General features: G+C 42.0%; 1 protein-coding gene across 2 annotated transcripts in view; it reads left to right on the forward strand.

Annotated features, from left to right (window-relative positions):
- LOC136864335 (inactive phospholipase C-like protein 2) overlaps positions 1–23,957 on the forward strand; it is a 786,053-nt gene extending 762,096 nt beyond the window's left edge. For both annotated transcript variants that reach the window (XM_067141176.2, XM_067141177.2), the window contains 2 exons: positions 11,196–11,510; positions 23,084–23,957. In XM_067141176.2, the coding sequence (XP_066997277.1) occupies positions 11,196–11,510; positions 23,084–23,398 (630 nt within the window). In that variant the 3' untranslated portion in view covers positions 23,399–23,957. The remainder of the gene's footprint in view (positions 1–11,195; positions 11,511–23,083) is intronic.
- Positions 23,958–27,896: the final 3,939 nt, after the last annotated feature.

Genomic DNA, 27,896 nt, shown 5'->3' on the forward strand with positions numbered 1-27,896 from the left:
ATTTGAAGTAACGTCCGACACTGTACTGTCACGTTGGAGGTTATTTTTTACCCAAAATTACATATCAGATACCAATGTTGCGTGTATGTTAATTCGATAGAAGTGCGTGTTGCACAATCCTAAAGAAGCATACTAAGCTAGCTTTAATTTTGAAAGTATATATCTCTGGATTATGAAACCCAATAAAAAACTAACAAGGATGACGCTTCGAATTACCTGTACCGTGACATATTCAGTTATGTACTACATTGTTTTTACTTGCATGTAGAAGCAAGCTCCACATTTGGAAAACACATAGTTTCCAAACCCTCTTCTACTGCAGACAGCTCTGAAGATAGTTTCTACTCCAGGCAAATGCTGGGGTTGTACCGATTAGGCTGGTTACCTGTTCAAAGAAGAAATTTTATTTTAGAATTTAATGTAATGGATAACTAAATATATTACTGTACAGATGTTCAATAATAATAATAATAATAATAATAATAATAATAATAATAATAATAATAATAATAATAATAATAAACAATTTATGATGATAACAAGATACTCTACTTATCGAAGGCCAGTCGACCCCTAGTTTCTAAATCATAGGTACTGTAGATTGAGAAGTAAACAGCTGATAAAGATTTAGGGTAGGTTATGTGATGATTTTTAAGCTATAGATGACTACTTTTGGGCGTGTAGTTTCTTCTTCTTAATCTGTTTACCCTCGACGGTTCGTTTTTCCCTCGGACTCAGCGAGGGATCCCACCTCTACTGCCTCAAGGGCAGTGTCCTGGAGCTTCAGATTCGGGGTCGGGGGATACAACTGGGGAGAATGACCACTACCTCACACAGGCGGCCTCAACTGCTATGGGGAACAGGTGCCTTGTGAGGATGGGAAGATTGGAAGAGATAGACAAGAAAGAGGGAAGGAAGCGGCCGTGACCTTAAGTTAGGTACCATCCCGGCATTTGCCTGGAGGAGAAGTGGGAAACCACGGAAAACGACTTCCAGGATGTCTGAGGTGGGAATCGAACCCACCTCTACTCAGTTGACCTCCCGAGGCTGAGTGGACCCCGTTCCAGCCCTCGTACCACTTTTCGAATTCCGTGGCAGAGCCGGGAATCGAACCCGGGCCTCCGGGGGTGGCAGCTAATCACACTAACCACAACACCACAGAGGCGGACCGTGTAGTTTCCAATATATAAAATGTTAAAATACAGGAGTAGTTATACCCCTTACGAATTTTGCATAAAATAACGTATAAAGGAAGCATATGCAATCTCACAGCCAACACGGTCATCACAGAATAGCAAATACTGTAAAGAACAAAATACCGACCAAGACGTAAGAGGATAAATGCACTGCTGCTTCCCAACATGCGCAGGCGGCACTTACTGAAGGAGAGAAGCTTGTGATGTCTTCGTTAAGGTGGCAGTAGACGATGTGCGTCACGCGCAAGCCACTTGATGTCACACGTTCAGCCTCCGGATCTGAAAAAATTAAGCACGTGACTACACGGCGCGGTTCGGCTCGGCAAATGGCGCACAAATACCTGGTGTATGTTGATTCGTGCTGGATCGTGGAGATAACGCGCCGTGTAGCTGGTTTTTGCTCTGAAGTCGATAATATGGACTATAGGGCTACAGTTGCTACAGAAACTGCTGCTGCTGCTGCTGCCTCTTATACCACAGAACGTAGAACGTAGAAGAAGAAACAGCAGCGGAGAAGGAGGTGGTGGACTTATTTTGTTTTAAACGTAGGGTAAGTTAAGCGCGCAACTACTGCTTTGTACATTCGAATATGCTTGCCTCTTACTTCACACTGCCAATCTTCATGCATTGCTTTACCCTCTGTGACTGTTCCCTAAATGGCATTCAAGCAACTTTCTTCGCTGTAAGCCTTAACATAGAACTGTTTACCAGCTTCCAATCGCAGTTTTATCCTCTCCCACGTATCGTGCACTTTACTGCAATAATGGTGTAAAAGGTGCTTTGGGTCGCAAATCACTTCTTCTTCTTCTGTTCCTCCTACTTCTTCATAAAACTCAATAACAGTAATTTTAAAATGTCCTCGTTTGTACACTCCATTGAAACCAATGAATGCACCAGGTGGTGGTGGTGATTACTGTTTTAAGAGGAAGTAAAACTGGGCAACCGTCCACTATTAACACTAATCAGAGGGAAAAAATGGAAGGGATCCGACACTTCAAAAATTAAGGTATTGGCCGAAGAAAGACAAGGACCACAAACGGTATGAAAATGAAAGAATCCGTACGCCTCGAAGAGGTGCTTTGGGTCACAAATCACTTCTTCTTCTGCTTCTCACCCTTCTTCATAAAATTCAATAAGAGTAATTCGACCTTCGAGGTCGAAAAAGAACAATAGTTGACCAAGGGAAGTAAGGTAAGTTAGAAAAAGTGAAGAGCCTGGCACAAGTAGGAGGAAGCAATGCCAGGACTCAGCTAAGGGCCCCATCCACCATCCACTTACGACTAATCCCTTGCACTAACAACAGAAAAACACGCTTGATATGCAAAACATACTGAACATGCAAGAACTTGGAAATGACACAGGTCAGCATGCGTATACTGCAACAGGCATGAGCCCCGTCTAGCAGGGACAGCAACGTGCGCCGATTCCCTGCGAGGTTCGTCTACATATCACCTCTAGCTTGATCCAGCCTGTCTGATTTGCCGAAGCAAGATCCGCGCAGCGCCAAGTCAAGCCAACTCCAGGGCACGTTCAAATACCTTTCTTAGCTAATCAAGTTAGTTATGGTGTAATACGCGCTGTCTATTGCCGTCTTTGTACTCGACTGAGTACTAGTGCCGTGCAAAACAAGCTCTATGCTCGGTTCATATTTGTCGAGTATGGCTGTGACCGAATTTGCTTCTCGAAGACAAGGCGAGTCATGTTCGTTCCACCTTGCCTCTTGGTAGTCGTTCACGCGCTGAACCACAGGTAGAAGTTCTCGCCTCCCTCCGTCCTTGTTTAGCCGTACTCCGCTAAGTTTGTCTCGCGTACATTTATCTCTCGAAATATTACGCTTTTGCGTCAATGGTGGACTCATGACTGGGCACGAAAGTGTCAATAATTAAAGCCATATTTTTATACTAATGAGTCTACACTATACTGGGGGAAATGGTTAATGGGTTTCACATGCTGCTACGTGTATTCCTCCAGGCTAGCTTACTTTACTGCTCTATATACGGAAACTAAATACACATTAATAATTCATAAGCCATATATTTCACTACTAGCCATACCAAAGACATTGCGTGTAAACTGTGCAAATTAATGTCATTATAACACATAAAGTTAAATATAACCTCAAAATTAATGGGAAATGTCCTCCTTGCTCAAGGTTTTCTATCCAAGGGTTTATGGCTAGTGCAAAAACCCGAGCTCAAAATTGCGAATGAATTGTAAACTAATTATTTATTGTTATGATTATTATGAATTAATAACAAGTCATTGACTTGGTCTGGGTCTAGCTGATGCCTACGACTTGTAAAAAGCATTCCAGCTTTACTAAAATGTCTTGTGCTGCTTGCTGGAATGCATAACGTACGTCTAGCAATTACTGACAATTACTCCTTCCACCAGCGCAGTACGTCGTCGTCATCTTCACCAGCATTCATATCGCAGTACATCCCTACTTCATCACCAGCAGCTCAGTTGTCGCTTATCCTCTCAATGAATTGTCCTTTTCCTTCGGAGGCTTTTGTACACTGGCCGATGCAAGCACAGTGCGAGTGACCAAATACCTTGTTAAGTCACTTTCTTTCTCATTTTAACTCAACAATGTGTTTGGTGGACGTTGGGATACAATTACTTAAGTAACTACACACAGCAAATTATATTTTCTTTATTCATTTATTTCTTAATCCGTTTACCCTCTATGGTGTGTTTTTCTTTCGGACTTATTGAGGGACCCCACCTCTACCGCTTCAAGGGCAGTGTCCTGGAGCGTGAGCCTTTTGGGTATAGGGGATACAGCTGGGGAGAAGGACCACTACCTCGCCCAGGAAGCGTCACCTGACTATTCAGAACAGGGGCCTTGTGGGGGGCTGGAAAAATTGGATGGGATAGACAAGAAAGAGGGAGGGAAACGGCCGTGGCCTTAAGTTAGACACCATCCCGACATTTGCCTGGAAGGGAAGTTGGAAACCACGGAAAACCATTTCGAAAATGGCTGAGGTGAGACCTCCCGAGGTTGAGTGGATCCGGTTCCATCCCTCGTACCACTTTTCAAATTCCGTGGCACAGCCGGGAATCGAATCCGGGTCTCCGGGGTGGCAGATAATTACACTAACCACTACATCATACGTGATGGCGGTGATTATTGATTTAAGAGGAAGTAAAACTAGCCAACCATTCTCTATATAGTAGGGCCTACTAATCAGAGAGAAAGATTGGAAGGGGTCCGACACTTCAACAAATGAAGGTATCGGCCAAAGAAAGACAAGGGCCACGAACGGCGTGGAAATGAAAGACTCCCTATGCCTCGACACCTAATACCGTCAGGGTCGGAAAAGAACAAGATTTGACCAAGGGAGGTCGGATAGCAAAGATGAAAGTGAGGAGCCTGGCACAAGTAAGTGGAAGCAATGCCAGGACTCAGCTAAAGGCCACGTGGTCGCCAACCCACGCTCCCAAGTTGAGAGCCCTTGGGGACCCTTTTAGTCACTTAATACGACAGGCAGGGCATACCGTGGGTGTTTTTCCACCGCCTCCACCCAGAGGAGAAAGCACTACACCACAGAGGCGGTCGCAAATTGTATTACGAACCTGATATACAAATCTGTTATACAGATGCGTCTGACGTCGTCCATTACGGCCTCCCTTTCATCTTATTCTAACATTTTCAGGTGACGAAACGGAGGCCTTTGTAATGTGGCTATTTTGTGTACAGTTGAGACTTGTATCTTTTCACTTAAGAGCTTGTAAGCTCTGATCTTCAACTTACGGATTTCCTGAAAGCAAAATCAAGGTTTAATATAATATTAATGTAATGATTACATGCATATTACTTAAGTGACAAACTGCAGAAGTCAGCCATTAATAAATAACCTCACAGTCTGATTCACTGACTGAGCAGTGCTGCCGCAGTTTATAGGACCACAAGAGTATTGAGTGAATTGTTGGTGCTGTTTCATGTTCCAGGTCATTTGTGAATGGTTTGAGAAAAGCTACCATCTGTTGTGCAACCTCATAACTGAAGCCATCTAACATTTGGAAGGTATTATGATTTCGGAACAATGCAACAATTTGGTCATACTGCTTAAAAACAGACTGTAAGATAGTGTAGAGACTATTCCACCTGGTAATTACTTCTTGCTGTATCGTTTTCTTTTTTAATCTGAGCAGCAAGACGGTATTTTTGTTCAGATACGTCACCACAGCCTTTGCGGCGTTTCTTGTGTTTGCACATACGGGAGCATCTTCCACAAGAAATCTCATCTCATCAAGTACGTGCTTTATTTATGCAGTGAACGACACAAGGCTGACGTCTATGATATTCAAGAGCTTTCTTTCGGCTTGAACCCTGATCTGTTAAGAAAAACATGTCTTATTAATCACACTGAGGAATGTTTAACTCATGGACTTCCTCAATTATATATTCACTTTTTTCCTTAGTATCTGAAAATTTGGTAGTAAAAAGCACATTAGTGAACAGCTTCTACCCTCTGCCTATACGCTGCATAATCAAAATCAGATCATGGATATGGTCAGTCCACATATCAAAAGTAGCCAAGCCTACATTTGTCGTGCATGGCAGAAATAATCAGAGGCATTATTTCACTTTGTATTTTTCATCTGCCTTTGCTTCGACGTTCCTACTAATGGCGGAAGGATGTGGTAACATATCAACAATATCTACTTCGCCAAAATTAGCACCGATATTAATTAGTTCTTGACCTAATTATTTAAAGCGTTCTCCGGCAACAGTTTTAGACGGTCGGAAATCTTTGACACACATGAAAAACGCGCGCTAGTTATGGTTTGCTTTGTATTGCCGGGCAATACTTGGCGAGAAGAACCAGCATTACATTTTCAAACGTGTTTTTTTCATGAGTTGTAACGAATTTATATTATGTTAACAGTGCATTGCACGATTAGCAGGAAACATGACATGTCTGCTGATTGTCTGCAGTGAACAAAAGCAGGAATTTCTTCCAAACATCAGAACTGCGCCCATATCTCTTAATTAGTTTATATTCATTGCTTTGAATTTTAGCCATAACGCTGTCCGTCTATTCACGTGGCATGGTCAACTTCAGCTCACAACTAATGGTTAACTCAACCATTCCACCATCCTTTTATACCCCCACCGCCCTTTGCTCTATGTATAAAAGGGCTTGCTCTTATCTGGATGAACCACATTTTTTGCAACGTCACTATAGCAAGCAAGGTCATCCTCGTTAGTTAGCAAACTTCGCTTCGAACATGCCCTGTTGAACGAATTGCTGCATACTTGGGCATTTTAGCTTACACTCTCTCCTCATGCGTGATGGCGGTTGCATATGCAGCAAGGCACATGTTACTTCGTCTTGGTTACTCGAGTTGGCCGCTGTTAGCGGTGAGAGAGGGTTATCTGCTCTGCATACTCCTGCTAGTCGCTCGTGTCACAAGTGTACTTGTTTTTACTTGTTAAGAAAATTGCGAGTTTGTTTCGAGTTCTACTTGTGTGAATTCGTTTATTTTCAGTGAAACAGTGAAAAAAGTCCTACTCTTTGGCTGAATAGTCAGCGTACTGGTCTTCGGTTCAAAGAGCCCCGCCGTCGATTCCCGGCCGGGTCGGTGATTTTAATCGCTTCTGATTAATGTTTCTGGCTCGGGGACTGGGTGTTTATGTCCGCCCCAACATTCTCCTCTTCACATTCACACAACACACTACACTACCAACCACCACAGAAACACGCAATAATGATTACATCCCTCCATGTAGGGTTGGCGTCAGGAAGGGCACCCTGCTTCGAAATGTTTAATTAAAGAAATTTCTTAGGCAAAATTCAAATGTACGGTATATTTATTGTAAAGATATTCTGTGGTTAATTTTCTTTCTTTGAATGATTGGAGCTCCAAGAAAGACGACTTGTGGACTATAAAATTCGTGCAAACCTACAAAAAAATACTAAAGTACAGATTTTAATTTATTCTGACAATTTTAAGTGCCGTGTCTTTAATGATAAACTAATCACGAAAATCTAAACGTTTAAAGAACGTGTCCACCACTGTGTTTGAAACATCAACATACCGGATGAGTTGGCCATGCTGTTAGGGGCGCGCAGCTGTGATCTTTCACCCGGGAGATAGTAAGTTCGAACCCCACGGTCGGCAGCCCAGAAGATGGTTTTCCGGGGTTGCCCATTTTACACCAGGCAAATGCTGGGGCTGTACTTTAATTAAGGCCAAGACCGCTTCCTTCCCACTCCTAGTCCTTTCCTATCCCATCGTCGCCACAGGACATATAATATCTGTGTCGGTGCAACGTATAGCAAGTTGTAAAAAAAATCAACATAAGACACCTTAACACATCTATTTACCCTTCAAGCCCACATATTAGGAAGGAGAAGTTGAACTCTTACTTTATATTGACCTACCATCGCTGACAATGGCCGTCCACAGACTTAGCTGATATGCACCATCTATCGTGGTGGAAGGGACGTAATACATGTCTTACGCGTTAACATCAAATTACTCTGCAATAACGTACAGAGACCGTAGGATCCGTATACGGATTGATCAGATATGCTTTACTCCGGTGCATAATGTTTTTACTATGGGCGAGCATGCACTCGTTTGCCGCGTGCGGCACCATGCAAGTAGCGGGAAGTTAAACCATACAACATTAACACAAAAAAATTTAAGAAGTTCATTACATGCCAAATTATGGAAGGAGGTGTTGATACTACCCGCCTTCCTACTCCACATATTTTGGCAGCTCGTTAGGAACGTATTCATAACTCGCTGTAGTTCACATTGAGGAATCCCGCAGTTTCCTGGCGAATATTACGTTTCATTTTTGTAAGGTGTGCTGGTTCGTCTTTTACACAGCATTTTTTAATTTACACCATATATAATAATCGTGAACGGATAAATCGGAGGACCGAGGGGTGCACAAATCCCGGCATATAACTCGTTTCTGTTAAAACACGTTGTGAATTTCTCTCAAGGAATTATTCGCCGTGTGGGCAGTGGCAGAGTTCTGTTGAAAAAAATGCTAAATCACGCTCCGTACCGGTTAATTATTTGGTATTCATATAAATAACAGAATCTACCATATTCTCAAAAGAAATGGTCCTATTATTCTTTCACCACTGATTGCACACCATACACCGATTTTTGCGTCATGGAGGGGCACTTCATGTTCGAAGTCATGTTTGACAGCACTCCAGTAACGATTGTTTTGTGTACACACATAACCATGGAAGTGGAACCAGGCCTCCTCCAATGATGAATATTTCTTTTGCTATTTTGCTTTTACGTCGCACCGACACAGATAGGTCTTTGGGCGACGATGGGAGAGGGAAAGCCTAGGAGTGGGAAGGAAGTGGCCGTGGCCTTAATTAAGGTACAGCCCCAGCATTTGGCTGGTGTGAAAATGGGAAACCGCGGAAAACCATCTTAAGGGCTGCCGACAGTGGGGTTCGAACCCATTATCTCCCGGGTGCAAGCTCACAGCTGCGCGACCCTTAACCGCACGGCCAACTCGCCCGGTAAGATGAATATTAAATATGGATCTATTTGTCCATTGTATACATGGAAATTACACTGTAACAAGGTACAGAGACCATGGACTCCGTATAGGGTAATCAGATATGCTTGACTCCGGAGCGCGGTGTCTTTACAATGGGCGAGCACGCACTCGTTTGCGTACCATCCCCTAATTACAATATGCAATGGAAACATTACCTGAAAAGTGTCCTACTCGTTGGCTGAATGGTCAGCGTACTGACCTTCGGTTCAGAGGGTTCAGGATTCGATTCCCGGCCGAGTCGGGGATTTTAAGCTTCATTGGTTAATTCCAATGGCTCGGGGGCTGGGTGTTTGTGCTGTCCCCAACATCCCTGCAACTCACGCACCACACATAACAGTGTCTTCCACCACAATAACACGCACTTACCTACACGTGGTAGATGCCGCCCACCCTCATCGGAGGGTCTGCCTTACAAGGGCTGCACTCGGCTAGAAATAGCCACACGAAATTAAATTAAAAACCTGAAAAGTGAACTATAATTTTCACAGATTTGGATATGCTAAATCCATTTTCAAATAATGTGCGCCTAGGTACAGGGTCATCTGGTTGTGCCATCGTTATTGTGTACGTATTTACGTGTAATAATCTAGTAGTCTTTTGCATACACCCATATGAAATTTCCACTTGTTGTGCAATGCGGCGAAGTGACTTTAGGAGAATTTTCCAAATAATGACCTCTGGCTTCTAATTTTCCTTCGATGAGAACCCTACACTGCTTTTCTGGTTTCTTAGGCTAGATGCTTCCAATTTCCTGAAATGTATTATAAACTCTTTTAGGTACCTAGAACGTCTACACCCGGCAATCTTTCTTGAAACAGTCTTTGAAATTCACGAGCTGACTGAGTTAATACTTATGAATCGTACACAAAGACACGTTGTGCCGTTGAAAACCCATGAGCCATAATACCCTTTACGTATAATTACAGAATTAAGAAAAGAACAAAACACACACACACACACACACACACACTTGGTAACAGTTGAAATACGACTACGACATTGAACACGTGCACAAGGTGAGCTATCAGGATGCGCGTGCACGTAAAACAAAAGCCGGGGTCAGGGAACAAAACATGCGATGACACACCGCGCCATCCCCTTCACGCACGCAGTGAACAAGCAGAGAGCTCTCCCATAGGAAAACACTGCTCGCACCGGAGTAAAGCTTATGTGATCATTCTGTATTAGGACACTCAGCCAAAGTCCCTGAACAATTTCTGAGTATTTATCGGAAGAGTTCACATCGATCCACCGAGCGGGTGGCTATGCATTCGGGAGATAGTGGATCCAGGAAACCCTGTCAGCAGCGATGAAGATGGTTTTCCGTGGTTTCCTATTTTCACACTAGGCAAATGCTCCGGCTGTATATTAATTACGGCTACGATCGCTTCCTTCCCAATTTTTGTCCTTTCCTATCCTGCCTGTGTCGCGGCGACGTCAAGCAAATTGTAAAAAAAAAAATCAGCCCTACATATTTGTGAATAAGAATGAATAGATGTCCCAGGACTGAATAACGTTCTTTATCATTATATTATTTCAATGAGAATAAAAAGCACTAGTGAGATGTCTGCTCAAAATAACTGCTAATCAGCACCAATGTTCGAACATAAAATCTTTTGAATTACATCAGCTTCCTATATCTAACACTTTAACAGTACAAGAATACAGTAAATAGTTAATGTAATTAATTGCACAGAACTGCAATGGAAAAATTTCCTGAAAAATAACAGCTCTATTTTCATACATTTTAATATTCCAAATTCATTAAAAGAAAATTTTAAACTCAAAATAACCCACCACTTTCTTTTTTCTAATTAGTATTTTCAATTTTAATGTTTACAGAAACACAGACTATTAATTACAAAGTAAAATTGTATGTATACTATTTAATACGATTCATACTTATGCGACAGGGTATCCTATTCATGGATCATAGTATAAGTTATATATCAATGAAATTGAAATTTTATTCTCATACTACGAGAAAATGCCTCTTTCTGCTTCCTGAACAGATAAAGAATTTTAACTTGGTATGCTCACTGTTACGGCACATTCATAACTGCAATGATTTTGAACTCAGTTCTAACTGAATCTTTGTGTGAGATGTTTGTCATAGGGCATTTACAAGATAAGTACCGTGAGAAACTGCAAGAAATGAGGAAAAGGCATTATCTAGGTGTATAAAGGTTTTTAAAGTGATACGAATGGTTTCCTGATTTTCTGCTTCCACCATAGTTTGTATTAATTTACTCCTTTCCCACAGTTTCACATTAACTTTGTGACGAAGTTCCTACGTGATAGAGAAAAATAGTAATCACATCAGCACACCAAATCATTTGGAAATCAGTTGAAATATTGAAATACTGTATTTCAAACAATTTTCAATTACCTCAGTTCAGCAGACCTGTGTTGTAATTGCTAATGTTGGATTACTTGTCTCATTTTAGCTCCCGATGCTGAAGGTGGATTCAACAAACCTGCCTACTCATCTCCACCGCGCTATTACAACATTCGAGAAAACAATGACCGAGTTTCAATACATGATAACGAATAGTGATCGTCTCATAAACCAAATCAGCAGTAGCTTGAATTACATCCTCGAATTTTATGAAGATCTCCCAAACATGGCCAGCCAAAGCGGCATAAAAGGAAAGAAGTTTAGCCGCCTTCAAGAGAACTACACGTGGAATGTTCGGGTGCTACGTGGCCAGATAGATCTCCTGGAATCGTGTAGAAAAGACTGTAAGCAAGGCATTGCTCAGGTAAGTCTGAATAGGATTAGGAGAGCCTTTGGGCACTCTGAAGAAGTTTTACTACCTAATTCGTTTTCCTAGCAATGATCACCAACACAATTATAACTGGACATAGCATAATTTATCACTTTTAATAAAGTTAATAAAAGCTGTTTTTGTCGCAGTTAAAAATAAATGTGATAGAAAGGAATGTCTTAAAAGTAGGAGTATTAGGCAATACCATATCGTTGATAAGAGGGTCATGCAAAATTTCTTAAAAGCAATTATGGTTAATAGAAAATGGTAAACAAAAATGTAAACAGCCTATGGGATGGGTATAAAGCAATTGCTGAGGAGTGTGAAAACAGATATGTATCTTTATGAGTGGTAAAGAATGGTAAGGACACATTCAATTATAACAGATAAACAAAGAGATTAATAAGGTGGTGGCGATTAGAGAGAAATACGCTTAGGAAAGGTTGCGGGAGTAAGGAGAGATTGAAGGAGCTTACTGGGACATTGAATTTAGCAAAAAATTCAGCTAAGGACAACATGATGCAAACATAATTGAGAAACAGTATCTGTTCAAAAGGCACTATTTCCACCCTAAGAAAATTGTGGAAAATCGCCAGGAAACGTATAATGCAACGCCCATGAAACATACTAGCTAACGGGTATGGTACCACTTTTAAAGATTACACTTTCCTGATCTAGATTGCCAGTGGAATTTTATAGTATTTAACTACTTCAATGCATGTGGAAGAAATACAAAAACAAAGAAGAAATTTGACTGGAAATAGCACCTTTTGAACAAACACGCCTCAATTGGCAGTCATATGAATTTCAAAGAGCAATGGAAGGATATGTACAGATACTTTAAGGCAGAAACAGGTTCCAGGAAGGACATTCCAGGGATCATTAATGAACAAAGAGAATGTTTATGTGAGGACCTATATAAGGAGAAGTATTCAGTCAGAAATATGTAAAGTTAGTTGGACATAAACGTAATGTCCACATACATGAGGAGATGTATACAGGCATATTACGGAAACTTATCAATGATAACAAAGACATTATAAAACAGACACAAAAGTTGAAAGGTACAAAATAATCTCGGATATAAAGTTTCTGCAGATATATCAAAGGCTATGGGTTGGGATATAGCACCAGACCCGAATTACATATTTTTGATTAATGTTTGCATGAAGAAGTGATACCAACTGAATGGAGAGTTGCAATAACAGCCCCAGTGTACAATGGAAAGTGCGACAAACATAAAGTGGATAACTACACCCAGTCAGCTAGACATGTGTTGTTAGTAAGCTCTGGAAAAACATTATTTCTGATTATATTAGACACGTTCTCGAAATTACTAACAGGTCTGATAGAAGGCAGTTCGGGTTTTGGAAAGGTTATTCCAGTGAAGCTCAACTTGTAGGATTCCAGCAAGGCACAGAAAGTATTTTGGATTCAGGAGATCAAATGGAGTGTATCTCTATTTATCTATCAAAGCCTCTTGATATGGTCGATCATGGGAGATTACTACGAAAGTGAGGGCCATTGGACTAGACAAAAGAGTGGTTGAATGGGTGGATAAATTTCTAGACATTAGAGCTCAGATCATTAGAGTAGGTGGAGTGTTATATGATCATGCAATCATTATGAAGGGGCTCCCGCAGGGCAGTATTATTGTACCTTCATATTTTCTTTAAAAATGGTATAAGTAAAGAACTCGAATCACAGATGAGGCTATTAACGGATGATGTTATACTGTATACCGGGTGGTTCACCAGCCCCTTGCGACATAGTTTTATGCATCCTACCACTTTACTACATTCTGAAATACATCGGTTCCTCTCCCTAAAACGGGTTAATATACTGAGATGTGTGTTTCCGGGCTAGAATAAAGCAGGAATCGTGAGCGCCACTATTAATTCACTATGGATACCTCGAACGAACCCGTAAAACGTGCACAGATACGAATAACGCGTACCTTACAACAGGAGCAGCACACACAGACCAGCAGCAGGTATTGTATAGGATGGAAACAGCGCGCTGCATGACAAGCCTCGTAATAGCTCACTAGGCAGGAGTGTGGTGAAAATTCTGATAGTGGAAGGTGCTCGAAGTTTCAAATCGCACGCAAGTATGTTTTTTTTTTTTTTTTTGCCACCATTCGCCTGTGATGTGCTAAGGTTGCATACTTGATAGCTTCAACAGACTGATTTGTGTATTTAGCCCTGTACTGGGTCGGAGTATGAGAAAGCAATTGTCTGTGACTAGGACACAGGTAACCAATTAGCTACGTCATAGATGTCCCAAGCTTCGTAGACCACGGTTAGGGCACAGTGTACCCTATCGGAACGATAACAGCATGCGATGGCAGGTAAGTATGTAGCTCTGCGAACTCGCCTCCTTCGAAGCAAATCACAACACAACACAAAACGTATTCACTGCCTCGTGATGTATTCCAGCGACGAGTATGTGGATATGTTACTCATATATAGAGAAGCTTGACAGAATACATACGAGGCACAAAGTCCGTATCAAGAACGCTATCCGGATAGACAACAACCGACAGGCATGATATTTCTGAGTGTGAAAAGACGTCTGCGGAATACTGCATCCCTGGAAAGGACGCGGTCTCTTCGAGGTCATCCCGCGACGTCTGCTAACAACGAAGAGGTTGTGTTGGACGCTGTCCGTCATAACCCTCACACTAGAACATTGGCCACTGCACAGGAGGCGAACATCAGCTGGGCGTCGGTTATTCGGATATTTCATACCCTGGGGTTCGGCCCGTACCATCTGCATTTACACTAGGAGTTCCATGGTCATGATTTCGGAGCATGGGTGGCGTTTTTTCAATGGACCCGTTAATCGCCATAATATGCATTACTGGCGTGTGGATAATCCCCATCGGGTATGACAGGCAGCTTTTCATATACAGTGGCGCGTAAATGTATGGTGTGGTATCGTGCGTGATCACCTCATTGGTCTCCATTTCTTTAAGCGATCTCTGACGGTAGCACGCTATCTGCGGTTTCTTCGAGGTGACCTAACACCGCTCTTGGAACATGTGCCACTCCTTAACCCGCTGCATGATGTGGTTTGAACATCACGGAGCTCCACCGCATGCAGCGGTGGTCGTCCGGAACCATCTCCATGTGATGTATCCTGATAAATGGATGGGAAGTAGAGGACCTGTCCCCTGGACCGTCAGATCGCCCGATCTAACGCCCCTGGATTTTTTTCTGTTGGACCATGTAAAATAACTGGTGAATGCACAGGAGCCGAGTATTCCTGGTCACATCACCGAGGCATGCCGACCAGTTACGCTGGAGATGTTCCAACGTGCCAGACGGTCCTTACAACATCGCATGCAGCTCTGTATCGACCACGGAGGTCGTCAGTTCGAGCAGGTGCTGCGTTAAAAGACGTAGATAACTCAAGTCCTGTCACATGTTTCCTAGCCTCTTCCAACCCAGCTCCATACCATACTGCATGCCAGCAAACCAACGGCCCTTTTCAGGGACAAATAAATAAATTAGTCTCTGGAAACTGTTAAGTATGCAACCTTGCCACATCCCAGTCATCTGGATGTAAAAAAAATCTACTTGTGTGGGATTCGAACCTTCGAGCCACCGCATCCCTTCCAAGTGAGCTATTGCGATACTTGACATGCAGCGCTCACTTTCCAGCCTATACAATACCTGCTCCAGGTCTGTGTGTGAACCTCCCGTTGTAAGTTACATATTCTTCGTATCTATACACTTTTTACGGGTTCATTCGGGTACTCATAATGAATTGATAGTGGCGCTTGCGATTCTTGCTGGTTTTTAGCCCGTAACCACACATCTCGTTATATCACCACGGTTTAGGGAGAGGGACCGATGTATTTCAGAACTGTATTAAACGCGCCGTCCGCCTCTGTGGTGTAGCAGTCAGTGTGATTAGCTGCCACACCCGGAGGCCTGGGTTCGTTTCCGGTACGAGGATTGGAGCGGTGTCCACTCCGCCTCGGGAAATCAACTGAGGGGGTTCGATTCCCACCTCAGCCATCCTGGAAGTGATTTTCTGTGGTTTCCCACTTCTCCTCCAGGCAAATGCCGGGATGGTACCTAACTTACTGCAACGGCGTTTCCTTCACTCTTCCATGCCTATCCCTTTCAGTCTTCCCATCCCCCCACAAGGTCACTGTTCAGCATAGCAGGTGAGGCCGCCTGGGAGAGGACTGGTCCTCCTCCGCAGTTGTATCCCCCGACCCAAATTCTCACACTCCAGGACACGGCCCTTGAGGCGGTAGAAGCGGGATCCCTCACTGAGTCTAAGGGAGAAACCAAACCTGGAGGGTAGACAGATTAAAAAGGAAGAAAACGCAAAGAGATGCATAAAACTAAATCGCAAGGGGCTGGTGAACCACCCGGTGGAGAAGTGAGTTGCGGGATTGTGAACGAGTGCAGAGGGACCTAGACAATGTTGTGAGATGGACAGCGGATAACGGTACGATGGCCAATGGGATGAAAAGTCAAGCTGTAAGCTTCGCCAAGAGGAAGAATCCTCTCAGTTTCAAATTATTGTGTTGATGGGGTGACAGTACCTCATGGGGAACACTCTAAGTGCTTAGGTGTTAATATAAGGAATGATCTTCATTGGGGTAAACATATTAACGGAGATTTTAAGAAAGGTTACAGATCTCTTCACATGGCAAGTACAGTATTTAGGGGTTGTAGGAAGGATGTAAACGAGTAGGCGTGTAGGTCTCTGGTAAGACCCCAATTAGAGTATGGTTCCAGTATATGGAATCCACACTAGGACTAGTTGTTTTGAGAACTGGAAAAAATTCAACGGAAACCAGTACGACTTTTTCTGGTTGATTTCCGACGAAGGAGTATGTACGCCGAGTATTCAGCCCGAAGGCTGGTTTGGTCCTCAACAGTTTCACAATCAGCTGCCATAGACAGCCTAGGCGTCACTGCAGAGGCGTACTAGATGAATGAGGTAGTTTCCCATTACTTTCCTCTCTGAGCCAGAAGTTGCTATTACATATCAGTTTGCCAAGCCCACTGAAATGCAAGCACCAACCGACCCTACGAGCGACATTTTCACACCATGTATAACAGCGATTGGCTGCATAAGGAATTGTATTACTAGCATCGCTCATACCTCAGTCACTTTCATATTATCAAAGCCAAGGATAGGACAGAGACACATCAATGAAAGTAACAAAATTGTTCTAGCCCATACCAGAAGACACAGTGCACTGTAAACACTAAGTCTTCCCAGCAAAGGCATGACAAAGGAGTAGTGTTACGAAAATGTTGCAAACTTTGGTCTGGGAAGACTTGGGAGAAAGGAGATGAGAAGCTCGACTATGTGGTATGTTTCAAGCTGTCAGCGAAGAGTTGGCATGGAATGCTATTAGTAGACGAATAAGCTTGAGCGGAGCTTTTAACTGTAGGAAACGTCATAAATATATTAATGTGAACATAAAGTCAAATTTCAAAACGATAAACTGCGGCAAATATTCATTTATAAGACGAGGAGTAACGGATTGGAATAAATGATCAAGGGTCACGTTCGATAAATTTCCAAGTTCCTAGTAAACGTTTAAGATAAAGCTAGGTATACAACCGATAGGGAATCTGCCACCTGGGCGATAGCCCTAATTGCAGATCAGAGAACAGAGATGGAGTTGCATGTGGGGTTGTCAGACATCTTACATATAAGCTACATGATTGTCCCGTATTTATCATTGTGTTTTCCTGTCCTGCATTAGAAATATACAGGATTTATTGTATATCTGTCCAGTCTTTGCTTAATGACAACTTAATTATTAAGAGCCCACTTCAAAAAGCGCGTTTTCAGCTTAATGACTGCAAGGAGCGAACGGCGTAGCCATGTTGAAATACTGGATCGAATGAGATCTCCGAAGTTAAGCAACATCGGGAGTGGTCAGCACTCGAATGGGTAGCACATGCTGTTGACTAAAGGAGGAGCAAAAACGAACTCCCCCCCACCGTCCACCTACAAACCTTACCGCAAGTAAACTCCGCTCAGGATGCCTGTTCAGTTGGGGCACTCACTAGGCTCAGATAAGGCACTTAGTTTTTGCTGCCTGGTGCTGTTTCTTGATGGCTACAGTCGGTAGGCACAAGTCAGAACAAAATATAGCTTCCATTGAAGACTGTCTCATTTATGGCTGTGACAATGTGGAAGCTGCTGAGGTATGCATGGTGCTGAGTAACGACATTCAAAGCACTGCTGGATGCTGTTCAAAGTGTTACTTATAGGGTCAGTAGTGCTGCAATAGCATAATTTGGCTCATTGAAGAAAGCAACAGCGAACTACTTCGTTCCTCATCTTGCCTACAACATTTCATTTTAGAAATGACACGGTTTTTGTGGTTTCCTTGTAAGTAATGTTGCTATATGAGGATCCAATCAGCCTCTGGGCTGTTGACTTGACAGACAGTCTTCGCGGAAGATTTAAATCTGTGCCTAGTAGACTTCTTTTTTTAATGGTATGTTATCTTAATCGATCAACGAAGACTTTCGATCTCGATTGCACAAGTTCTCAATCGCCAGAAGGAAATCGGCGGTGTTGATAATAGAAAAGATTGTGGATCCTCACATTATCAAGACCTAAACCTCATAAAATGGGTACATAATATATAGGCCTATATTAATGAAAATGGCAGAAATATTAAATGGGTTATATTAGATGAAGTTATTACTAGATATTTTCCGATGTCAAAGTGTTGTTGATTGGGCCATCAGTCCTGGTTTGATGCAACTCTCCATGCTACCCTATCCTGTGTTAACCTTCTCTTTTCTACATAATTACTACGCTCTAAATCAACTCTAATGTGCTTTCGTTTCATACCATGGCCTACCTTACCATTCTTACCATCTACACTTCCATAAAGAACTAATGAGTACGTCCTGTTTGTCTCAAGATGCGTTCTATTTTTTTATCTCTTTACCTGGTCAAATTTCGTCAAATCATTCTCCTCTCATCAACTCGATTCGATATCTCTTCATTCGTGGTCCGACTTACCCACGTCACATTCAGCATTCATCTATAACACTGACTCCAGAGTTTCTATACTCTTTCTTTCTGAGCTGGTTATTATCCATGTTTTATTTTCTTGCAATGCCACGCTCAAGACAAAAGTCTTTAAAAACATCTTTCTTATATGTAGCCTATATCGGTGTCTGATGTGAGCAAATTTCTTTTCCTAAAAATACCTTGCTTGCTTGTTATCTTCTGCATGTTATGCCCTCTTTACTTCGCCATCGTTACTTATTCTATCACCCAACTACCAATATTCATCTAATTCCGTCAATACCTCATTTCCTAATTTAATATTACCTGCGTCACCTGACTCAGATAAAATAACTGTATCGTCGGTAAATTTCAGAGTTTCGATTTCTTCCCCTTGAATTGTGATTCATTTTCCAAATTCTTCCTTGATTTACTTTACGGCCTCCTCTATGCAGACATGAGCGGTCCTTTCGCAAGCCTGTGTGTTCTCTCCACAGTTCTCTATCCATAAGAACTTTAATTCGATCTACGATGATAAGTGAAAGGATCTTAATAGGCACTGCCAAAAGAGTTGGCACAGACAGGTAGGTCACCTCTGTTTGGATGATAAATTAATAGACCCTTAAACGAATCCTTAAGAAGCTCCTCGTTTTCCCAGATGACTATGAGTAGTGGAAGCAGTATATCTGAAGTTATACTAGGGTCTGCTTTAAGAGATTCAAGGATTACATTCCCTAAACCTGCAGCTTTGCCATTTTCTTCGGATGTTCGATGGCTTTGATTACCTTCTCGTGTTCCTTTTGCTCTTCCTCAGTCACTCCTGTTTCCTCAATTAACTTACCCTCTTGAAGACATTAGCAAAGAGCTATCTTCATTTCTTCGCCTGCTTTCCTTGTTTTACTGTTGTCGAATTCCTTATTTACGAGTTGTCTTGTAACAGTATGAAGGGTTATACTGTACTCTCTCATACTTCTGCTGCGTGCCCGGCTTCTGTGACTAGGTTGTTCACGAAGATCATTACATCTCTGCAAAAACAGCATTCTACTTTCCGAATGATTGCAGTGTAGTCTTTACGGGTTCTCTCTATATCATCTCGTATTCTTTGCACGTTTTTTCTGATTTTTGGCAACTTCCATCTCTTGGATTGAGTTCCCAGGTATCTTTAGATACCAATTCAGGACTTCCTATCTGTTTCAACTCGCGCACTGCCTCACAGGTTGTATTCAAGGTTAGCTTGGCGTTGTCCCCCATTTGTTCAATAGACCGTCTCTCCTAATTTGGCCAGTTCTTCGAAACGGTTCTTTCTTGCGGTGGTTTCTTGCAGCCTGTTGGGTTGTAGTAATATCTCCTACTTCTTTCTGGCTTCCTAACTGTTGCTAATACGTATAGTCGCTGTGATAAGATGGTGGTTATTGCCAATATGTGCTTCTTCAATCTTTTTTTTTTTTTTGCTATTTGTTTTACGTCGCATCGACACAGATAGATCTTATGGCGACGATGGGATAGGAAAGGCCTAGGAATTGGAAGGAAGCGGCCGTGGCCTTAATTAAGGTACAGCCCCGGCATTTTCCTGGTGTGAATATGAGAAACCACGGAAAACCATCTTCAGGGCTGCCGACAGTGGAGCTCGAACCCACTATCTCCCGATTACTGGATACTGGCCGCACTTAAGCGACTGCAGCTATCGAGCTCGGTCTTACGATCGAAGGAATCCCAGGTGTCACGTTATGGTATTTCTGTGAACCTCCTATAACAAACCCAAACCTCCACACAAATCTAGAAATCGTTCTCCGTTAGCATTTCATGTTTTTCAATTATAAGTTCCAGGCCTTTCTTCTCAGCTCCACGCTTTGCATTCAGGTCTTCCATTACAACCAAGATGTTCCCTTTCCGTACACTGAGTAAAATTTCGTGTAGTTTATCATAACAACTGTATTTCATTTCTTCTCCAGCCATCTCAGTGGCCACAAATCATTACACTACAGTGATGAGACTTGCATTGGACGCAATGATCCACTCTGATGTGAGAAGCCAAAAGCTGTTCTTCGTAATGTTACTCAAGAGCAGGGCTCTCCTTTCACCATGGTTATCATCACCTCATCCCAAATATAACAAAATGTCTCCATCTCTGGTCTTAATTTCTCCACTTGTCTCACTGAGATCGAAAATTTCCAGACGATATCGTGTCATTTCTCTTATTATTTCCTCAAGTTTCCCAGTCTGCCAAACGTTACAAACAAAAATTCGGATGTCCTTTATCAGAGCAAATGCCGTACCTTCAGAATCCGTCAGGCTATTTATTGTTTCGGTTTTTTTTTTCTTTATATTCGGGTTAACTGAGGTTTCCGGCCTAATCCCCCAGCATTCAGAAAATATGGACTGGATGTCCCTTTAAAGTCAATTAACTCAATTTTCAAGCAAGAGCAGCGAATGATATTACAGGAAAGGATTTGGACAAGTGTTGTTTTTTCAGAACTGCTTACACTTCATTGCTTGTTCCGTCTCACACTAACACAATTTTTGCCGAAACTGTATCATTCTCCTGCGTGCACGCATTTACGCTAATAAGTGTCATCATTAAATGAAAATCCGTCCTTTTGGACTCACGTTGTTTTTCCAATAAACCCTCAGTTATGTAAACTGTCCTGTAAACATGAATAATTCACCTGTATTTTTAAACATCCAAATATTGTAATAATATTATAATACATAATTACTTCATACTATAAATTATTTGCAATTTTTTACATTTGCCATAATAGAGATACGATCTTCTTCATCATCACCGTCAAAACAACAAATTCAAAATATTTCATAATATAAGTACCTATAAATGTATTCGAACACGAATGAATACTTTTAAAAAATTCCCCAGCGTTTACAGATTAGACAGAAGTGGGGATGTACTGCAGTCTTAGATTGACAACGAGTTAGAGCAACAGCCAAATAATAGTCTCAGTTTAAGCAAACGAATTATAACGGACGCTCAAAGAGGCGAGTGGTTGATCATAAATTATACATTTCACGACTTAAGAACCATTTGTTCGTAACACATAAGATTTACTGTCAGAATCTTCACTGGTCATTTTTATTTCATAGCATAATTAGATCCTTTACTTTTCTCTAGTCCCCAGTGTTTAAACTTCCATCTTTCTACACTATTTATAATATTACTCTTGATTATCAGGAAGTCGTAAAATTTAAGAAACGGGATTTCCACTTCCGGAGGTGCATATGGTCCTGAGGTTCACTCAGCCTACACCAAAAAAAGTACCAGGTTAATTCCCGGGGGCAAAGGGGGCCGGGCGTAGAGCTAACCACTCTACCCCATCACGTGCCGATGTTAACAATGGTGGAAGCCTTTACCTTCCACTCCTCCAAGGGCCTTCATGGCCTGTACGGAGGTGACTTTGCTTTGCTTACTCTAGATTATATTTCATTTCTATGCCATTCATAGTGTAGGTAGTTGTTGTAAGTAGCAGAAATACAACAGTGGAACGTTCATGACCGTGTTGTTTTAGAAATGAAATAAATGACTGAGTTTCAAAATACTGTATAGATACACGTACTATTTATGATATTATTGTTTTTAACTTTACTGATACTATTTTAATTGGACTAGACGGACTTCAATGAAACTTGGGCGAATGATCAATTAACGCGTCATAAATTTAATGGTGATAATCGTTTTTCCGTAAAATCAACGGTAGCGTTATAAATAAGATGTGAAATATAGCTGATGATGACGTACAATAACTTTGTTTATACACTATAGATATATCTATTTTAAAGTTAACATAAAACAAACACTTTGTACCGAAAATGATCTCGACAACACGAGCATAAGTTAACGCTCTACAAACGTGTATTTTACTAACAAACGGTTGGTCATCTATATAAAAATGTGCATCTTATTACCAGAAACTGTGGACGGCCAATGTAAGAATGACAGACGTGCAGCTATGTCGTGATGTCATTTTTCTTTTTTCTTACAATCTGTGTTACGTCGCAACGACACAGATAGTTCTTATGGCGACGATGAGATAGGAAAGGTCTAGGAGTGGGGAGGAAGCGGCCGTGGCCTAAATTAAGGTACAGGCCCAGCATTTGCCTAGTGAGAAAATGGAAAACAACCGAAAACCATCTTCAGGGCTGCCGACAGTTGGGTTCGAACTCACTATCTCCCGGATGCAAGCTCACAGGCGAGCGACTCTAACCGCACGGCCAAATCGCCCGGTCCTGATGTCTTAATCGATCATCTTACAAAGTTTTATTGCAATCAGTACCTTCGATACACCACGTTCCATTTAAAACTGTAGCAGAAATAAATATTGTTTAAGTTTGTAAATATTATTCTACGGTAGAATGACTGTTACCATTAAGGTTATGATGCCTTAACCAGTTTCATTGCGATCAGTCTAGTCCAACCCAAACAGTTCCCTTGTGATATATATACCACTGGAATAGAATAGGATCCCTTTTAACTTTGAGAAATGTTAACCTTATTCCTCCCTCTACTTGTCATAAAATTACAATGTGTATGCATTATCTTTCAGGTAAAGAGCTCTGCATCGATGATCGGCAGCTACAACAACAAGGAACGCTCCCCAAGTGTGATGAGAAATCAGAGAAAACTTAACCTGTATTGCAAGAGAACCAGTATAGACACTACTCCAACAATAACAGTGGGCAAGAGTCCCACATCGCCAGTGTCCCTCAGTCCAGGAAATAGCATTAAGCCCAAGAGTATCCTGAAGAAGTCCAATTCGAACATTGAGCAAGGAAGTGTGGGTTGTGTTAATGTTTCTCCGACCAACAGTACAAGATCGAACTCATGGGTTTCTGAAAGCCTCTCCCTGGATAAGAACTAGGACAACATGGTGTCGTCTTTGCAACCATAACACGAAACTAACCCGACACGCGAAGTGACAGCTCTTGCTAGTTTTCAAATTGAAAATCGGTATTTATATTAAACAAGTACAATATGTACCGGGTCATGGATTAGATATTCCAATATCTCGCTCATAAGTGACAAAAGAAAGCAGTGATATGCAATAAACAATATACTAAGATAACTATATAAGATGCAGAGCATCGTGTATGTTGAATTGTTTCATGAATTTTCGGTATTTCAGCAATGTCCTTAGGATTATTCAAATTGCTTAAAATGTATATTTTATGGAAACAGCTTATTTATACAGGGTACACAAAAGAAACAATAAGTTTATGTAAATGTGGATAAAAAGGACCAGGACAGGACACTTTGCAAGCTAAACGTGCAGGGCACGAAACTGTCCCGCTTGATGTGAAATACAATCGCATGATGTAGATTGAAGTTCAAAGGTTAGAAATTAAGAATGTATAGAAATATGCTCAACATTTGTCTAGTACATACTGTATATTGATATAGTATTGAACAAGGAATATATTTTGTACTGATACAATTGTTTAAAGTTACCATCCCGGAGGTATGTTGTGATGGGCAACATATCCCACATGTCATTCCAACAAATCATTTAGAAAATAATTTTGTACTAATCATATGATAACCCAAACATCACAGATATAATTTGATTATGTACCTTGCAATGCATCCTACTTTCTTTGTAACAAAAAAAGGAAATGATGCAACGATCTGCACTTCATTTGGTAATGTGTTCATTTACATCAGTTATAGCAAGCTCAAATACCACCAGAACGCATGCAGTGGAAGCGCACATGACGCAGCGAGTAAAGTCAAAACACAGCTATGCAGCAGGTACGGTTAACGTCGGCGAACACATGAAAGCTAAGTTATATTACAATAACTAGGTAAGATGCAGAGCATCGTGTGTGTTGAATTATTTCATGATTTTTCGGTGATACAGTGATGTCCTTAGGGATCATTCGATTTGTTAACTTTTCCGTCAGCGGTGGATGAGGCGTATCTGAGAATAATGATGTCCACGACGTTGTTTGGATATATTTCACACTTGATTCCACATGTAGTGTGCTCATTATTTTGCTCTAGAAATGAGATCCAGTGAATGTAACGCACGTCTGCTTGTTTCACGAGATTGTCTTCGGTGTATTTCATTTTTTATTTCTTTCATTTATGACTTTCGCATGGTGATGACCATACAGCCAGCACAGATATATAGTCTGAAACACATAAAAAGACACAGAAAATGAACATAACAGATACATATAGTACATCAAATACATACAAAGAACTCTTATTGTTAACGGCATGGTTACGGACAAAGCAACATGATAAATGTTCGAAGTATGTTTTGTATACAAAGCCCTGTATTTTTCAGAGATCTCTGGATGGGGCAGAACACTGCTCCACGTTTTGTAGCCAGCAAAGTTGATAATCGGGCTGGTAGTAGTTCGTGTAATTCTACGTCCGACTCCATGGCTAAATGGTTAGTGTGCTGGCCTTTGGTCACAGGGGTCTTGGGTTCGATTCCCGGCAGGATTGGGAATTTTAACCATCGTTGGTTAATTTCTCTGGCACGGGGGCTGGGTGTATGTGCCGTCTTCATCATCATTTCATCCTCATCACGACGTGCAGGTCACCTACGGGTGTCATTTCGAAAGACCTGCACCTGGCGAGCCGAACATGTCCTCGGACACTCCCGGCACTAAAAGCCATACACCATTTCATTTCATTTAGTTCTACGACTGTCATTAGGAATGTTTGTTGCTGAGAAGTAAATCGGTTGCACAGAAAATATATAGACTATGATCAGGGTTCTCCAAGGACACTCTGTCACATGCACAATACGGAGTGTCGATAACAAGAATACGGAATAGATGACTGCGGAAGCTACTAGGGTTGAATCTGAGTCTGGTGATCGTTGTAGTGTGTCGCCTCCCAACCAGCCTGTCACACCTACCTCTGAGATTGCTGAGAATGAAACTGAGAGTGGTACCACCCGCGGAGGAGGCCATGGAAACCGCTCCCATCAGCAGAGTCTCCATTCCGCCCATAGTGGTAGCTGAAGATGGAGCCCGTTTGTATAATGGTGGCAATATATCAGAATGTAAAGAGTGTTCCAATCCTTCCGTGTTTTCATGTTTGTCCTTGCCTCCTCCTTCTATACTGACTTGCCGTTGTGTTGAATCTATTATATTTTCCTATTCGGAGTATTAGCGCCACTACCGCTATGTGACTTCGAAATGCACTGGTGACTTCAGAGATATTAACACCAGGAATGCTCGGAGTATGCATTTGCCGTGCTAGAGGCCAATTTATTATGTATTCTTGGAACAATTGTATGGCTGTGTGCCTGTTTGGAACAGTATATTCCTGCTGGTGTATTATAGGGGCTCCCACACACAAGTGAAAAGAAAGACCCTATACTGTTTGCTGATTAGTTGGCAGCTGCGGTTGGAAAATGTCGCGAAAGTACTTTAAGCTACTGAGCAGTGGAAGAATGTATATTAACTGTGGCCGTTCTGGATTTTTATCTAACTGCAGGAGTGTACGGAGATCATGGACCAGAGAGGAACTGACAGAGCTAGATCGATTCAGTAGAAATCTGTCTGATAAGTACTGACGACGAATGTGAAGGGTAAGTTAAGCCGCCTCTAGAAGGAGAGCATTTCTGGGTGTTGAATTAATCGCTTCAATGCATATCCGAAGGCATCTATACCAAATGCAATCTAATTTCCGTAGAGCCCTTTTAGTTTCACTTTGTTAAGAGATGCAACCATACTCTATTCTAGAACTTATCAGAGAATGATAGAGCATTAGCAAAACATCAGGGCGTGCACCCCACCAAGTTCGTGTTAGAGTCCGTAGTATATGTATGGATTTCTCTATTGCTAGAATAATTTGGTTGATATGGGTTGCACATGTTAAACATGTGTCATATGCAAGGCCTAGAAATTTGAGAGAAGTTTTGATTAAGAAGCTGTGTGGTCATAAGATGACGTTGTGAATGGTGGATACAATCGTTTGCGAGTAGATATTACTTGCAGAGATTTCGAATCAATTTTTCTGGAGCCAATGTTCTAAGCTCAGAGCTGCCTGATGAAACATAGCTTACGCTTTGTGGAACCAACTGAGTGCGCCGTTGTAAATAAGTAAATATCGTAGGCACATTGGAGAATCGGTGTTGTTCGCGGGTCTCGTGTATATATGACATACAATATCGGACGGAGCAGAAGATATTGTGAGGATCGTCATGGTCCGAGAAAAGTGGGAAGATGTTGAATGTACAGCCATTTCGTATGTACAGTGTGTTTCTCTCATTGGTTGGCCGGCAGGCGCGCCCAGCGTATCTGCCTCCCGTTGACTCCTCGCTTCCCGTTACACTGCGCAGCGACAGCACAGGAATGCCCGCACGTCGCAGTTCAGGTCCGTGCTAAGAACCTGTATTAAGTGTTGATTTGTCGCTCCAACTGTTCTCGAGTTGCGAAGTGTTACTTCGGGGTATAATTCGCATAATGCTTCCAAATACACGGTAGAGGAAAGGGATTTTATGTACGATAATTATGTGAAAACAGAGTCTTGCAGGGTAGTCTTTAGGCGATTTGTAACACAATTTCCAGGTGTACGCCCTCCGCATAGAGAGACCGTGCGGAAACTCGTAAACGAATTGAGAGGAACTGGTTCTTTACTTGATAAGAAGCGAAGTGTTAAAAAACGTGTACGTGTTGGGAGGTGTGCGGCTAGTTTCCTGTTGAAAGTTGTTTACAAGCAGGCTCTCTGTTCCTACAAGGCTATATAACTTCGGCTGAGTATTGGCAGATGTTTGTTGTTGCTCGTGTGTGTCCGGTCTTGACTGCTGTGTTTGTTGTTGTGTACATATTGCAGTTGGTGAGGCGACCGGGCTGACTGGTGTCGGCGAGACGACGGTGGAGTGGCTAAGTGACTCATCCGTGGGTTGTTGTTCTGCCGCTTGTGGTTGGACTGGGACAGGGTTTTCTACGTATACATTGCTTGTAGACATCCACCCTGACTCGAGTGCATCCGGTGAGTCACTGTTACACTGTTACAGTCTATATTGGCAACTATCTCACTGAGGAGTCTAGGCCCGGATTTATTGCCATTCTCACCTCGCCTTACGGGACAGCCTTGTCTAAAATGATCTGTAGCATTGCAGAAAAAACAGGATTTCGGTTGCCCGTCGTATACTACCTGCGCCCTGTAGCCCTCTATAGAGACAATGGGAGGTATGGCAGTTTTAGCTCTATACGCATGGCTCTAAATCCACTGTATATATTATAAATATAGGCTGAGGACCTCCTCTCATTCCGGATTTCCCTTTCCTTTCCATACTTGCTAAAAAAGACAGTATTCCTTCATTTGGCTCTTCTATGGGGAGGTTCATGATTCTCACTCATTTGCTATCCACGTCTGCACATGTTATCACCACA

This window comes from Anabrus simplex, chromosome 2 (assembly GCF_040414725.1).
Source record: "Anabrus simplex isolate iqAnaSimp1 chromosome 2, ASM4041472v1, whole genome shotgun sequence".
Lineage (NCBI taxonomy): Eukaryota > Metazoa > Arthropoda > Insecta > Orthoptera > Tettigoniidae > Anabrus > Anabrus simplex.